This window comes from Protopterus annectens, chromosome 6.part0, assembly GCF_019279795.1.
Source record: "Protopterus annectens isolate FY-2018-M chromosome 6.part0, PAN1.0, whole genome shotgun sequence".
In the NCBI taxonomy this organism is placed as follows: Eukaryota; Metazoa; Chordata; order Ceratodontiformes; family Protopteridae; genus Protopterus; species Protopterus annectens.
In genome coordinates, this window is record NC_056737.1 from 235,512,189 (window position 1) to 235,530,253 (window position 18,065).

At 36.7% G+C, this 18,065-nt stretch overlaps 1 protein-coding gene across 2 annotated transcripts in view; it reads left to right on the forward strand.

The window, feature by feature from the left end:
- The window catches only part of ACP7 (acid phosphatase 7, tartrate resistant (putative)), a 1,845,593-nt gene that overhangs the window by 1,319,827 nt on the left and 507,701 nt on the right, over positions 1-18,065 (forward strand). For both annotated transcript variants that reach the window (XM_044073975.1, XM_044073976.1), the window contains exon 7: positions 13,392-13,506. In XM_044073975.1, the coding sequence (XP_043929910.1) occupies positions 13,392-13,506 (115 nt within the window). The remainder of the gene's footprint in view (positions 1-13,391; positions 13,507-18,065) is intronic.

Below are 18,065 nucleotides of genomic sequence, written 5' to 3' on the forward strand. Positions count from 1 at the left end.
TTGCATTCTTAAACTACAGTTCGGGTGGGCATTTTACAAGGCTCACAAACTGCTCAAATCCCCCACTGGACCAGCAGCACCAAGAGACAATGACTACCAGGCTCAGGAGCTTATTGGAAAAACCTACCAAGTTTCTGAAATAAAGATTTTTCAAAAGAATCTGAGCTAATCTCATCATTTTTTTACCTAGAAGTTATTTTCGTGAATATGCTTACAGTTCGTGAATGTATTTACTGACTTAAAAACTGTCTACTTTTATCTGAGCATTTGGCTCCAGTGTACGACATTTGGTGCTCATCCAAGCTACACTGATTCCTCCATAGAATCAATTGAACTTATTGTGTTTGGTTTTAGCCGGTCCACCAGAACCCAAGCAAGGAGAGCTTCAGGAGGTATTTTTTGTTATAGAAATAATTTGTGTTCTTAAACTACAACTTTAAATGCAGGAAGTACTTTGCCCAAATCCCCCCCAGAGAGGTATTTACTGTGAAATGCTCTGATTCATGATTGACCCCCATTCTCTTTTATGCATACCCACCAATCACCCTCATTCCACATTTTCTACAAAAAGCATCCCAGCAGAAGAGCAAGTTTATCCTCATTTCCCCTTTCTGGCCTCAGCAGGTGTGGTTTCCCTTCCTTTGGCCTCAGTATACCCTCATTGGGTTCTGGATCAATTCCCAGATCTCCTGTCCCATCCCTCCAGTCTGCCTCACCTAACATTCAAGCCTTCATGCTCATTGCATGGTTTCTCCACTTCCAGTGATGGCTAGATAGTCTTGGCTGTCTTCTCGGGTTCTACAGATTCTAACATCTTCCTAAAAGGCTTTAACTATGAAGATGTATTAGAACAAATAGTAAAGGTTCTCTATTTGGGCCCAGAAGAGACATCTGGATCCCTTCTCAGCCCTCATTCCAGTGGTCTTAGACTTTCTTGTCTCAGTTTTTCACAGTGGAGACAGTTATTCAATAGTGAAGGTGCAGCTGAGTGCTATCTCCAAATTCCATATTGGCAAAAATTATTCCTCCTTGTCTTCTCTCAAATTATGTAAAGCATTCCTTAAGGTTGTTTTTCTTCTCATTCCCCCTATTAAGGATCTCACTCCTCCGTGGGATCTTATGGTACTTCTACAGGCCTTGACTCAGTCCCTCTGAACCGGCAGCCAAAGTGGACCTAAAATATTTATCTTGGAACACATTTTTCCAGTTACCATTACTTCAGCTAGATCAGTATCTGAACTCCAGACACTGTCGTATCAGCCACCATACCAGATTTATTTCATCAATACAGAGTTTCTCTATGCACCAGTCCCTCCTTTTACCAACAGTAGTGTGAGAAACAGTATTCAATCAATTTATTAACTTCCCACTTTTCTTTTCTAAATTCAATAATAAGGGGGATACATGCTTCCTTTGTTAGATGTATATAGACAACTCAGATTCTATCTTCACAAAATGAAATCCCTCAGGAAATCTGACAAATTGTCTACTTCTCAAAAATAAAATTGGGTAAATTTGTTTCAAAAGTAATTTTAGCCAGATGGCTCACTGATTGTATTTCTCATGTTTATGAAGATGAAGGATTGACTTTACTGAGTTCTCCAAGGGCACATTCAACAAGATCTATCTCCACCTTTTCTGCATTGTTGTCTAGAACTTCAGTAGATGATATTTGTGCTGCTGCCACTTGGTCCAATTACTATACATTTAATGCTGGATACAAGTTGGATATTTTTTCCCATTATATATAGGGCAGCATTTGTAGTGCTATCCTCCAGAATATCCTTCCATGAGGACCACCCTGGGTTTCAAGCAGCTGGGAACTTTGACCCATTAGTTGAGGAACAGACGGAAAAGACAACATCAGATACAAAAGTTATATACTCACCATAACAATGCATCTGTGTTGCCTGTTTCTTTTCTTCCACAACCTTCCTCCCTCCATTCCCCCTTCCATATCATGGAAGAATTGTGTGTAATCTTCTGGTATGACCTGTGGGGTATACCCTAAGAGATCTTTTCCCTACTACAGCTCTATATCTATCTATCTAGTTACCTTTTCCTGTCTCATCCATTTTAATATTTATGCTTTTCCATTATTTGGGTTCCTTTATTATTAGTCCTTTGAATCACATTGGACCGCAGCAAACTTGATCTGAGGTAATGTATGGTTTCAAGGGGATTGCGGGTAAGGGGAAGAACCTGAGCTACAGATCCTAAATCTGAAAAACAGCCAAAGTTGTATCCAAAATCCATTAGTCATGAAGGGAAAGAAACAGATAACACAGATACATTGTTATGGTGAGTACATAACTTTTGTTTTCCCCAACAATTCTTTGGATCTTGAGAGTACTATTAAAAGTACAAATGGAGAGTTCAGACTTACTTCTCATAGCTTCAAGTTGGCCCACACAGGTTGTTTCATGCAGTTAATCCAGACAGTGGTGGGTCCTTAAGTAATCATGCCTTTGCACAACCATCTTTTGCCTAAATAGCAAAGAAAAGTCTTTTATCAGAATCTGTTGTTCACAAATCTGTCACATTGGAAGATCTGAGATTAAGTCAAATTAACTATTTTTTATGCAATGGGTTTGTCTGTAAGGACAATGAAAGACCAAATGCTAGAAAATAAAATCTGTTGAATGGACTGGATATGTGAAAATAAGGTTTAGAACTTGCTGCTTGCTCAGTTCAGCAGGTCCCAGAACACCTAACTCCTTATTTATTACTAAGCCACTCTAGTCATCAATCAGTGTGCAGCTGTCTACTGTTTATGTCCATAGGCCTGTTTCTCTAGCTGTAGCTTCTCAGCTTATTGTAAACCAGTACCCGAAAAAGAGCCTCTAAATTAGATTTCCAACACATTCAGTAGCACCTCTTTGATACTTAAATGTAACTAAAAACAGATTCTTCTTTTCAGCCTGTCATTGCTTCATATGTTCATAGTTCCATAGAAAAGTACTAGACAATTAGACCATTTAAACCTTGCCAAAAGACCATGTTAATAAGTTCCATCTTTCCTCAAGGAGGACAATACAAGATAAACCAGGGGGAGAATCCAGCCTCAGGGAGAGCAACATGAGATAAACCTGGAGAGAATTTGAGACTGCCTATCAGGTTATCAAGATTTACTTTGAAGGTGGCAAGGGTATTACTCTGCTTGGAATGTAGTGAAATTTGCTTTTAGAGGCAGGAAAATATGTTGGGTATGTGAATCTGTCATGCCAGCATGTCTTATTAATGCACCTCAAATACCTCTCATGGAAAATTCATAGTAGCAGTTACTTTAGCTAGGAGAGTTTCTTTTTTTTTTTTCAAACTAGGAGGATTTCTTAGGGTAAACAGTGATGTGCAGACTGCAGTGTTTCATACAGTTTTCTATGGGGAGAAGTTATCATTAAGTAGAAATCCCTCTTTCTCTGTTCTTCATGCCTTTTTAAAATCAGCATGTTCAACTGACTTTCTTTCTTCCTATTCAGAGAAGGCAAAAATGGAAATAATTTTTCATTGCATGGATGCACATGTCATTCGGATACTAACCTGGGAGCAGATAGGTAAAATGATATATTAGGCAAATTGATCAGCTGTTTTGCTTCCTTTATGAATAAAACACAAAGTTCCCTTTTACTACACAGTCTCTAGACTAGTGGCTGGTCAACTGAATTACTGTTATAAAAAATATAATGGTACTTTGACCAGGGAGGATGGGAGTGATTCTGCCAGGTCAGCAGCAGTCACTGTGATTTTCTTTAGGAATGCATATGCCCAAAGTATTCGTGAGGTTGCTACATGGGCATTCATTCAAACATTCTCCAGATATTGCAAGTCTGATGTCTAGTCTACAAGTACAGCAGGACTTGATCTGTTTGTCCTTTAGGGCATGCTTTAGGCTGTGTCCTCACAGCAGGGAGCAACAGTTACACTGTTTGACAGTCTCACAGTCATATGGTGACTCTCTCAGTAGTCATCCTTATGATGAATTTAGTACAACATAGCAGCAGGTGTTTGAAGAGTGTAATCATTGCTTTACGAGAGGCTCCTTCCCTCCCATCTCTAGGCTTGTACCTGTCAGCTAACAGGTCTGATGACTGTTTTGTGCAGTTTTCCTATACCAGTCACAGAGATATGTGTGGGTGTGTAATTTGGTATTAACATTATTATTATCATTATATTATTAATAACAGTCATACCTCTCAACCTCTTAGAGCAAGAAATCTCGACAAAGCCTGACATAATGGGGGGACAAAGGCCCAAAAATAGGGACATATTTTAAGTACTGCTGCTATAAACTTAGCAAGTTGCTAGAATAGCAGTATTTGCATTAGTATGTATTTTGTGAAGGATATGAAGTCTGAAACTCAAATGCATGCTGTTATTCAGTGACTGATCCTTAGATCACCCCAGTTATTTGTCAAAAAAACACAGATTTTATGAGGAACGGATGAAAAATATGAGTCAAAAATTTGGACATTCTGTGAAAATCTGTACAGTTGAGAGGTATGACAACAGTAGTAGTATTAACTATGCCCATTATGTGTAACTCATTGTTCTTTTCTTCTAAAGTATTTTGTTAGGAGACATTTAGTGTTTTTAGCATACTTCTTGAGTACAGAGTCTGATACAAATTTATTGTGTGACTCCCTATCTTGTTTCAGGCTTTTAAGGCTCCTGTAGCCTTCCCCAAGAACATTTTGCTAGCATAATTCTCTGTGCCACTCCAGACCACTAAAGAATGAAAAGGTCTAGTGCGTGAATGTTTTATCTTTATTGCTTGGATGTTCTTCATTCCACATTGCTGCAGTCCTAACTATTGGGTAGTCCGCTGTCCAGTCGGCCCGAATACGGAGGACCGACAGTCCCAGGCGTCAGTCTTTAGGGGCTCAGTGGAGCCGGAGGTTTTGCCAGGTGTTTTCTGTTTCCAAGGCTTCTTTGAGGGGGGGAGGGAGTTTTTGCTTCTGTGGGGTTTCTCCTAGTACTTCAGGGGGTCTTTGCTAAGAAACATATGCTTAAAATGCAGAGGGATTTGATTACTATGATAGGGGTTCTTCTACTCTTCAGCTTCCCCCTGAGGGATTTTTCATTTTCAGAGACTCTGCATTCCATGAGGAGCACAGGCCTTTGCTATACCTCCTGTTTTGAATGTGGTGGAAGATGTTTTTGCAGAGCTTCCCTGAATTGGGATTTAATTACCCAAGACAAATGGGTTCTGGATATCATTCACCAGTTTTTGGGTTTATTTCCATACCTTGCACCTTTTCAAGGCATGCCAGACATTCCTCCTCTACAAAAGAGGCTCACAATACAAGCAAATTTCAGTTACCAAAATAGGGCCATTCAGCGGTTCCTGTTTTATCTATCCTCCCAACACTGTTCCTGGATTTGATGGTTATGTTTGTTGATGTTGCTTAGCTGGACCTCTGCTGGGCAAGGATAGATGGATAGTAACTTTAGATCTCAAGGAAGCTTACCTTCATGTGCCTAAAGCAAGTTGTGCAGAAAGGGGAAATTCTCATTATCAGATTCTCATCTCATTATCAGTTCTCTTGCTTGCAAGCCCAAACATCTACTGCGCCCAGAGTATTCAGTGATAGCTGGCTCTAGGCTAAAAGGATTCAGGCTAATCCCTTACTTGGGCTATCCTTACTTGGGCGATCAAGAAAGGAAGGCTCAAGAAAACATTGGAATATGTACAGCATTTGGAATGCCTAGAAGCAGGGTATTCTGTGAGAGCGAAATAAAGTCGCGAGAAATACCTCTCAAGACATGTGCTTTCTGGGACATGTGCTTTCTGGGCAGCAGACTGAATTTTTTTTTACCCCCGGACACAAAAAGAATCTTTCCAGTTACTTCCATCTATTATCTCTTCAGTCCGGCTGACTGCAAGGGACAAGGACAGTCTTCTTAAGGGGTTCATGCATCTTATTCTGGTGCTTCCCAATGCCAAACTGCATATGAGGAAGCAATAGTTAGGACTGCAGCAATGTGGATCCTTGAACATCTACATTTATGGTAGGTACAAAACTGTACTTTCCTTCTAATGACTACAGCAGAAGGTTTTAGCTGAACCCCCACGGAAATGTCCACTTACTGAAAAAAGATCTGGCCAGTGGATTGACATCTACCTCAGGTTTATCACAATGTTGTGATTACTACACAATGGTCCTGTTGGAACAGTCACTGATAATGTGAGCTTAGTCACAGAACTTGTCATACAAATTGCGTTCCTTTTTACTAATGTAAAAATATTGTTGGTGTAAGTCATGAAATAGAAACTGACCCAAACAATACAAAAATATACCAGACAAAATCTTCACCTTTTTGACGAAAGAAAGAATTTAATTAATTTTTCTGTGAAGTACATAAGGCCCTTGTACAACTGGCAGTTTATTTTTCTATGTGCTTTTTGCCCTCACACATGCTTACTATCAGCCTTCCTCTATTGCTCTGTTGCCCATTTATTCTCCATCATCTCACAATCCCTGGTTTCCACTGAAAGTTTGACAGTTGATGTCTCGCTGTTAGATACTCTTTGGCTTAGGATGAGAGATGAAAAGAGAGATAGAAAAGCCATCTTCCAAGCAGCTAGAGAAAATTCTTTTCTGTATGCCTACATGCTGGTGTTTATGGCATCCTGACAGATACATGTTTCCACAATGCATTGATAAGACATGCACATGGTTCTGTATGCCTGCCCATTGGAATTTCTGGCTATGTAGGTACTGGTCAGCATGGATATCATGGCTTGATTGATGCTTGCTGAGTCTTCTGTCTCTGCTAGATGCCTGTCATGCAGTGAATCAGGCTGCCTCCCTCTCCTTAGGATGGGTGAATCAGTGTTGGTTACCCATTCCTCCTCTCCCTTTCCTGCTTCTACAATGCCTGAGACACTAATGTATGTATGTAATGTATCCCAGTACATTTGGCTTACACTCAGGAGTTGTCTTTCTGTGCCATAGATTCAGCTGCAGTGGTCATCTTATTATATAATACACTGTAATAATGCAGCTGCTCTAGACAAGTATATGACAAAGATGGGACTCCCCCACTACACCATTCCTTTTAATATTGCATTATAAAATAACGAATAACATATTAATATGTAATAAGCAAACAGTTTCAAATTTACTAGAAGTAAACATTTTCAGTCTTCATTTAGCATTATTTAAACACTTGTATTGAATTACCACTTGTGACATAAGCAAACTTAAATTTATGTAATAAAATATAATAAAACATAGAGATGCCAATGGAGGAAAAACACAGCTATTAACTGTAATGTCCAGGCACAAACCAATTCCAAGATGATAAAAAATCCAAAATTTATTGTCAAAGTGCAATCAGGTAAGCGCTTTCGCATAGGAGCTTCATCAGACCAGATAACAAATCAAGAATTAGCCGCCATATATATAAAGCGGTAGTTATTCAAAAATATCAATTAATCAATCAACAAATATCCTTTATATGTAACATACATTTAAAGTGAACATGATATACTACAAATACATATTTAAATAAATGAAAAAACAACATCATGAATAAAACTAAAACTAAAAATATGTAGTGAAATATAAACATGTATAGTACATATTAAAACCTATATAAAAACCTAAAAAGATGCATAAAACAAATATGTCAAACCTAATTTCATCTGCATAACCTCCTCTTATTTAAAACAGGTTTGATTGAAGCCCTTTCATTTAGGCCCTTTCCTCTATCTGCCCGCAAAAGAATAATCCAGTGGGCCTCTCTATATTCAGTATATGTTGTAATATTACCTTCCCTAATATTCGGTGTAACAATCTCTATCACCCTGAACTTAAAAATATGAGTGTTCCCAAATTCAGCTACATGCTTGGACAATGCATTATTTGGGGACCCTTTTCTAATGTGGTAGACGTGTTCTCTCATTCTATCACGTAGGGTTCTGTTGGTCTTGCCCACATAAAATGCCACACAGGTTCCACACTCAGCTAAATAGACAACATTGGGGGTCATACAATTACTAGACCCCTTGAAACGACAAGGGTGGACTCATAGTAATTATGGATAAAACCTTTTTACTACCAGTCTATGAATGATATGCTCAGTGATACCAGTTTTTACAGTGCCATTTCTATCTCTGAGGTACATTGGATTATTTCCTCTGTAGGTAATGATATTCGAGATCTTTATGCAGCTGGTCTTATTACTGATGAATTATTTGTGTTCATGTATATTGACACTCCCCTGATTCCTATCATACAAGGGTTACCTAAGATACACAAGAACCCAAGGAACCCACCCATGAGACCAATTGTTGCTGGTGGAGGATGGGTGACGAACCCTTATCATTGTATGTGGAAAGATTCCTAAGACCTGTTATCAGCTTGAACTCAACTGTTTTAAGAGATTCTAAACAGTTTTTATTAGATTTATATGACTGTGTTCAGGGGTTAGATGATATCAGTGGATTAGCTTTTGTCACCCTTGATGTACAATAATTGTTTACTATGATACCGAATGATCTAGGCATAGTTTATATACAGAATTATTTATCGGCACACAGTGAATATTCATCTAAACAGATTGATTTGGTTTGTTTCTTTTTAGAAACAATTTTGAATAATAATGTCTTTATTTTTGGGGATGATATGTTCCTACAGAAACATGGTGTAGCTATGGGCACATCTTGTGTCAATAGCTACTCCAACATGTTTCTTGCTCAGTGGGAGATTGAGTTGCTATTTTCCCTTATTGAATTTAGGAATAACGTTATATGCTATTGACGTTTTGTGGATGATTTATTTATGTTATGGCGAGGGTCATCTGAAGCATTTTTAAAATTCTTTGGCATTATGAATAACTTGACTGGCTGCCTTAGGTTTACATATCATATATCATATACATATATAGACTACATAGATATCTATGTAGAGAAGCTGAATAATACCATGATTAATACAGGGATTTTTTGAAAAACATGCCACAGGAATGCTTTCTTATTTAGATCCAGCATGCATCCTGGATATATCTTTAAAAATCTTGTCAGGGGGCAGGGTATGAGAGCCTCCAGTCTGAATCCCTCAATGGCTGGTTTTCAGGATGAAATGAATAGCTTGGAAAAGAAGTTGTTGGATCGAGGTTATACTATAGATGAACTTGATAGACAATGGTCTGACCTTATAGACCTCAGGTTAACCAAGGCATGACCATATTTTGGACCACCTTTAGAAACGACACACCTTAATGTAAATAATAGATGTAGTCATATTAGAATTCCATTGTTTTATACTGGGGATTCTAAGCAAGTTACTGAGTTATTCCATCAACATTGGTCTATTCTCCTCGTTGATGATGAAGTAAGTAATATTGTAGGTAGTCATCCTAGATTTTGGTTTAAAAACTACAAGAATTTAAAGAGGCTATTGTGTGTTGGTAGGACTAATACAGGAAAATCATCACATGGTCATACTGAACCATGTGGGTCCTGTAATTTTTGTACATGCATTGATACTTCTGATGTCTTCTTTCATCCTAATTTACTTAAGGAATTTTGTTTCAAGGGGTCTAGTAATTGTATGACCCCCCAGTGTTGTCTATTTAGCTGAGTGTGGAACCTGTGTGGCATTTTATGTGGGCAAGACCAACAGACTCCTACGTGATGGAATGAGAGAACACGTCTGCCACATTAGTAAAGGGTCCCCACATAATGCATTGTCCAAGCATGTAGCTGAATTTGGGAACTCTCATATTTTTAAGATCAGGGTGATAGAGATTGTTACACCGAATATTAGGGAAGGTAATATTACAACATATACCGAGTACAGAGAGGCCCGCTGGATTATTCTTTTGCGGGCAGATAGAGGAAAGGGCCTAAATGAAAGGGCTTCAATCAAACCTGTTTTAAAGAAGAGGAGGTTATGCAGATGAAATTAGGTTTGACATATTTGTTTTATGCGTCTTTTTAGGTTTTTATATAGGTTTTTATATGTAGTATACATGTTTATATTTTACTACATATTTTTATTTTTAGTTTTATTCATAATGTTGTTTTTTCATTTATTTAAATATGTATTTGTAGTACATCATGTTCACTTTAAATGTATGTTACATATAAAAGATATTGGTTGATTGATTAATTGATATTTTTGAATAATTACCGCTTTATATAAATGGCGGCTAATTCTTGATTTGTTATCTGGTGTGATGAAGCTCCTATGCGAAAGTGCTTACCTGATTGCACTTTGACAATAAATTTTGGATTTTTTATCATCTTGGACTTGGTTTGTGCCTGGACATTACAGTTAACAGCTGTGTTTTTCTCCGTTGGCATCTCTACGTTTTATTTTATTTTCTTATATATCTTTCTGCCTACGGAGGATTTACCTTGTGGGGTGTTGGCAGTCTTTATCTTATTTTTGGTTAAATTTATGTAAAACAAACCATATTACCTTGTTCACAGTTACAAACACTATATTCTTCTGTACAATATAACTAATCCAACATTACGTAAGTTGATCAAATCCTGCCTTCTCTTAAACCTCATTCATCCTCCAAAACATTTCCCTGCATTTATTGTTCCCACAATTTCCATTTGTTTCTATGTAATTTGCTCCTACCCTTTTCTAAAGATCCCATGTCCAGTTCTTTATCTCTGTTATGATATTCAGTACTTCAAATATGGTTGGTTTAGACTTTGATTTCCATTTTCTAGTAATTCCTTTTTTGGTAGCTACTAGAATTAAACTTAATAAGGCCTTACCGTGTCTAGGCAATTCAGATCTTGTATCACAACTCAAAAATAATTTCCTTAGCTACACTCATTTGTTCACCCAGAAGTTCTAACAGAGTACTCGGAAGGAAATTTTTAAAGTCTATCAACTCATTACACTTCAATAACATATGCTTCCAGTTACCTCTTTTCCATCACACCTCCAACTTTTACCATCTGCCTGAGGAAAAATTCTTTAAGTCTGCTTGGGGTATAAAAATACCTGTGCAAACACTTCTGAGCAAAAAACCTAAATCTTCTAGATTTTGTTGCATATTTGGAAGCCATACCTATGTCCTCCCATTGTTTCTTTGCAAATTGCTTATCCAAGCTCTTTTCCCAATCTTTTCTAACCTCCTCTAATTGATTCATGTAGTTATCGTAAATATTTTATATGTCCTACTAAATATCCCTTTTTAACAGCATCTTCTGTTCTAGATTCAACTAAAACCTCTACCAGTGCAAGTCTTTCACTTAGAATTCTTGTATCCCTTTTTCGTTCCCCTATACTCTAGTATCAATCCCTGGTAGGGAAGGCAGTTTGTAGTCTGCAGCCCAAATGTCTTCTTGACCTCTACACATTCTGTTATCTTTTCCTCCCTAATCATTTGTTCTGAATACTTGCGTTCCTTTACCAGTTTCCATCAGTAAATTCCAGCCCCCTCTTGCCTATTCTCTATACCCCTTATTCCAGTCATCCATAGTGGCAGAATCTCCTGTCTTCATTCTCAAGTATGCTTAGTTGTTAGAATACTTTCTTCTACTCTATGAATATAATATATGATATTCTGTATCACAGTTGTCATTTTCCTTAAAGATCTGCATCCAAAATCCCTCTCTCTCCTTTTTTCTTGAACCGCCACCACTGGTTCATCATCATCCCTTTCCATTTTGAATTGTGGCGTTCTGTTTATGTTACCTGTAAGAGACTTAATTGTGTAGCTTTAAAATATCCCTTTAAATCAGGTAATCCTAAACCAGCTTGATATGTTGGAAGGATCAGCTTATCCCACTTGCTCTCTTCCCTCCCCATGTAAAATCCTAAAATTCTTGATTAATTACTATTGACAACTTCTCTTCTGGTTGATAGAAATATGCCTGACCTGTGTATAATACTAAAAGGACTAAAACATTTTTACTGTTTGTATCTTGTTATCCATATCCATAGACAAGAGCTTCCAGTTTATCAGTTTTTATATTATCTTTTGTTTAGTCTCTGTACATATCCTTAGCTGTCATAACAGAATTATTTTTAACCCATACTCCTTCATATCTAAGTATTAGCTGAACCTCATGGTAACACTGAAGGAAGTCTGCATATTTTAATTTGCCTCATAACTCAAGAGATTGTGAAAGTATTACTAAAAGACAGAATGGATCACATTCCTGTCATTGTATCCTAGAACATACATTTTTGCTAAACATGTATTCAAGCCCAAAGACCAGCAAAGAATAGTGACTGTCTATACCATTTATGTAGTACATCTGTATAATTCATGAAGTTTGTTTGACCTGATGATTACTATAGTCAATTGATTTCTGTCTGTCTGTCTCTCTCCCTTTATGTATTGTTTTACTGCTTTGACATCTTAGCACTGCAGTTTATCTGGTTGAATTATGTATGCAGTAAAATAAAGCAGTACATGCCACTGTACTGCTCATACTTCTAATTTTACCCATGGATGGAATGCTTTATTCATAGCTGTGATATCTGAGTTGTTTAATGACATTCTGCGAGAGTAAGATCTAGCAGTATTCATGGACAAGCAGTGTGCATTGTGATAATATATGTTAATATCTAAAAAATACATTCTTTTTCAAGCAACAAAAGAAAAATTTGCTAGGCTTGAAATGGTCTGCAAGGGCAGCTAGCCTAGTACTTACTTATGAACCTATGATCCTTTGAACCTAAGAATTCTAGCCTTCTGATACATGATAATAATTTATTACAATCAGCTGCGTTTAGCCAGTTAGACTCCAATCAACTGGTTGATCACCTATAGTAAAGCCTTAGCAGGGGTGAGGGAGTGCAGCACTCCATGTTGGAGGTGAAAGGGGAGCTTGCCAACCTCTAAAATAGTAACATAACAGCAAGTTTTATAAATTACTGTTTTCATGTTGAGATAATGTTATTTCCCATTTGCAGGACTCTCAGTATCAAGTCTTGTAAAAGGGAGACAATTAATGACAAGTTCTGCAAAATATATACTTATTCAAAAATGAGTAATTTAAACAGAACTATATTGCATGCAGAAATTATCTTTCTGTCAAGGTGTAATGATCTTGGAGTGGATTACATTTTGCTAGGGAATACGGGGCAAAAAATCATTACCCCACAGAAGCATGGAAGTTGTTATGTTGAAATACACTTCAGGTGGTAACACATTTCTGTCTTTTATCACCATATGACTGACGGACTAAAATGTATTTTTTATATTGTATGCATTACAAGAAAGAAATGGTGTGCAGGAAGTACATGCTGGTGAATATGTGACCTGATAAAAATAAATAAATCCACATTTGAGAAGTCTGTTCTTGTTCAATGCATTTCCATAATTTCATTAAGTTATACTACTAGGAAAAGAAATTCAAGGGTTGTTATTTACACTTTTTTGAATTGTTACCTCTTTATTCTTATCAGCTGGAACATCGGGCCTGCTCACATCATTTCCTTTTCCACTGAAGTATACTTCTACGTAGATTATGGTGTGGACCTAATATTCAAACAGTACGAATGGCTGAAGAAGGACCTAGAGGTATGTTTACTAAAAGCAATGCATGAAGTTTTGTGCCAGCAGGTTTAGTGTGATTTTAGATGGGTACCTGCGCTTTCCATTGAAAGAAACATTAGTGTTACTAAAAGTAAGTTTCCAAGAAGGATGACTCAGCAATGAAATTCAGTAACTTTCAACTAATACTTATCTCTAGGCTATATATTTTAATTAACATGACTGTCTATCCAAATGCGCTGTTTATAAGTAATGGCTTAGTTTGCTCTGTGGCAGGAACTACCTTGGAGGAAAGCCACAACGAAGTTTTGTCAGTGAGATGCAATCATCCATAAACTGCCTGTAGACTGAGGTTTATAATTTTGTTTTCCGAAATCATTTACCTAGTCTTCTTTGTGACAGTGCCTCTGAGAAAATTCAACAAAAAAACTTAACTTCAATGACTTTGAGTCATTAGGAATTACTTTATATATTGCATTTATTTAAATTTAGTAACCAGGAAAGTCTAACAGGACAGAAAGACCGTCTTCAACAGAGGCCTGAGAACAAAAGCTTCACATAGATTACAAAAACAAACCTGAGAAAATATACACAATAATTAAAAGATATTAGTAATAGAAATCACAGGACTAATCATGTGAGAACATGTTTTATGAAGTGCAAATAGTGAAGGAGAAAGGTATGGAAGTTTCAAATAAGAAGAGCATGGAAAAGAAGCGAGATTAATAGAAGGATAGAAAGAATTGGGGGAATTTTTAAAAGGCTAAGGAAGTCGAGAAAACTAGGAGACAGTCTATTCTGGAGGAGAACAGTTGTAGCAGATCCAGTTATGAAGTAGGTATGACGTGAGAAAAAATGTTACATTGAATGGGTTTCTTAGTTTCATAAAGTGACAAAGGGAATGAATTCCAAAATTTAGATACAATGGAATTTAGATAGAGTGGAAGAAAGTAGAGCATGGTCATGAGAATTATAATATGGTCTAACTGAAGCAAGAAATTGGTCAGTGGATCTTGAAGGAGTGTACCAATACACAGGAGAAGTGATTGAAGGTGTGACAATGTGAGGTATTGCCATCTGTACCAGGTAGAATAGTTTTGTAAATAATTTTCTGTCATTGACTATCACACTGACTTGTACAGATGCTTATGTTAAAAATGTATCAACAGTGTTGTTATAACTGATTAAATGTTTATGTTTCAACAAAGAATTCTGTCATTTTCAAATACTGCAACAGATCTTAGAAAAGCTCTGAGACTGTTCTCTACCAGAGTCATGTGATCAAATGTGATGTCATTCTATAAACAGCACTGAGGGGATGGAACTCACAAATCATCTTGTTTTATTTTGTTTTCTTTGGAACCTTATATAAAAAAATATATGACAGTTATTACAGTCAGTTCAGTTAGATCAGTGTAAGTGGGAAGAACATCACCTTGCCTTGTGTAAATAAGCAACTTAGCATCAAATCTTGCCTTGCTCTGTTAATTAAGTTAGATAGGAAACAGTTCTTCTTTAGACAATCAGGAATTACTGTGAGATTAGCTAAGTATTGCTTTCCCATATCTGCTTGAATCTGTCCAACTGCATTATTTTTATTTCTCCTGTGATTGAAACTCTGATGATTATTGCACTTAAATATTTAATAATCTCATGTTTTCTATTTTACTATTTATTATTAAAAGTTTCACACCTTTTTGTAGCTGGTCTTATAGAGATTACTTTTAACATCTTATTCTAGTGACTCCTTGTCCACTCTGAAAAACCTTGCTGCTTGGGTTACACTCTACCATTTATGTTAGTATTGATTGTACTCAGTATAGTTGGATACCCTTGTAAGAACCTGACAGTGACTGGTAGTGGTAGCATCATTACCTTATTGTTTGGGCATAAGAGGACACAGCTAGTAAATCTGTGCCAGCAATTCCTAGGAGTGTGTGTGTATGAAAATCAAATACCCAGGTGTGGGTGTGTCAGTCACTTGGACCTGCTCTTGGGGGAAATTCTACTTGATGCAGAAAGCTGCATTTGAAAATAATGTGTAAATCCATTCCTGTGTTAATGATGGCCTCTCAGTGATGTCAGTGGTAAGGACTGAGGCTCCATGTTTACTGGCCTGGGTAGAGAGAGCCCATCATAGAAGAGCACATATTTGATTTATGCAGTATTTTTGGCTTGTTTTAGTGGATTACATTTAAAGATGTTGAGAAGTTATAGCCAATTATGTTGCAATGCTGTGGTGAGTTTGTATTGGTTGGTTGATGGTATATTTGTCAATTTTATGGTAAGTCTGTTCATGTTTTTAAGAGTACAAAAAAGTGAAGATTGGCAAACTTTGCAGAGCCATAAAGGAGAAAAGGGAGGATCAAACTGGAAGCTATTTGTTTTCTTGTGGGGTTGTTCAGGAAAGGCTAGTCCCAAAATATGGTAATTACTGCTTTGATACATATTTAAAATGATGTATTTGATGTGGAGATAAAATGTGCAATTCACACCGATTGTGAGGCTAAGAGGTTTGGTATGAGAGATTGTTTTAATAACAATGCCATTAGGGGATATAATTGGTTCATAGATTAGTACTAGTCTAACTGCCCTGCTGGGCCATTTTAAGCCTACCCAGTTACCCCATGTAAGAATCAAACCCTGCACCTTGTGTCTGTAAGGTAAACATCTTAACTATTATGCCAAAGATACCCAAAATAAGTGTACAATGCTTTCCCATGTAAAAGCTGAACAGTCTGTCTTGGTATTTGAACTGTGCACCTTCTGCATGAAAAGCCAGAACTCTAACCACTAAGCTAACTCACAGGTGTAAAATAAATAAAAATGTAATATGTAGACCGTTGATGTGTTTTGGGGGTAAACAGCATGTGTTTAGTTTTATTTGGATTAAAAGTCAGATTTATATTTTTGTGCCACAGTTTATGTGCATTTTTTCATTTTCAATGAAATGTTTCTGTGGTGAGATCTCTTGTTCTGCTGTTGTAACACTGATTCAAATTATTTCTGCTCAACGATATCTGACATATTTTAAGCAGTCAGATATCTCCCTGCAAGATGGAAATGGCATCCTTGTGCCACTGCTCTTCCAGAATTAATGTTTTTGCTTCTTGCATAAAACCAGCATTATCCTAGCCAGTCATCAATTCTTCAGAACAAGTTCATTAACTGTATTTTCATTTCACACTTAATTTTGTGGCTGTTTTAATTTGCATTTCAGGAGATATGTATATCTATATCCATATCTATATCTTTATTTATATCGATACTATGTACAAAAAAAGTATATTTAAAAAATTACTGTTTTTTAATAGTTTGACGAACCATTTAATAAAAAATAGACATCTGACTTCTTCACTAAAGTACATATATATATATATATATATATATATATATATATATGGGATATTTTCTGGGCCAGATGACTTAACTGAACCTTCAGTCACTTGATTTTTTTCAGGTAGAGACCCCTTTGAAGATGAATATATCAAGGTAAGTTATAAAACATATATGCTTTAAAGTTCACTTTTTGTTGGTAGGTTCTGGCAGAATGGTCTTTGAAGTATCTTTCACTAAGTGGCTGATTACTGAATGTGTGTGCCAGCAGCAGGCAGATAGCCTACAAAGAGTGAGAGGTTCTGCATAGCTTTAATAATAATTCTGAATAGTTGTGAGACTTGATACCTTTAAAGATTTCCTTTTACAAAAACATAACTAGAGAAGTAAACTAAAACAAAAATATCAAAAAAGTTAAAGATAAGAATAATGTACCATAGAAAAATCTGAAAACTTTTTCTTCAAAGTGTCCTGAAAAGCCTAAAGGTAAAAGAGAAAAGTCTGAGACAAAGGTTGATACACAATGAAATGGAACGTTTTTTTTTCCACATCCGATTCCAACAGTAATACACATTGCATTTAAAGCCTTCTAGCACTTAGGAGTTGTGGCCTGCCCAAAACATAAGAAAGCTTTGTCTGTATTAGTGATCAAAAATCTAAATGCCCTTCACTGGTAAAACTGTATTGCAAATCTTCAGCTGTACAAGAAACAATCACTTTTATAGTAATCTCTGCCATAGAACCGACTGAGCTTTCTTTTGCAAACAAAGAGGCATGGGACATGAGTTATATTTGATTTCTCATAAAACTCATATGGGGTTGTAAAACAGTGACAGAACCCTTTACTGTCTCCAGCAAATCTTGGGTTTTGTGTGAGATATTGGAGGCACTGAAGTAGACCCAGGCCATATTCTTGTGTATGTGTTGTGCAGGATGCTGTGTAGGCCCAAATCTCCTAGCATATATGTCAGTCTGTCAAACCGCAGACTGTTAAAAATTTGCTGATGCATGTTGAGTGATTGTTCAGACCTTCCTCTACATCTGCTACTACGTCTTCCAAGAAAAGAAAGAGGTCTGTTTGTAAAATACCTTCTATGAAGGAAGAGGACCAACTTGAAGCAGATAGATTCTCTTCTTGGTAAAGATAATCATATGGACAATCAACAGTTATTATCTGGTCACCAAGCACCTGAGAGGATTACATTGGCAGAAGCCATTAATTTAATGAGAACATCTTATGAGTCAAACAC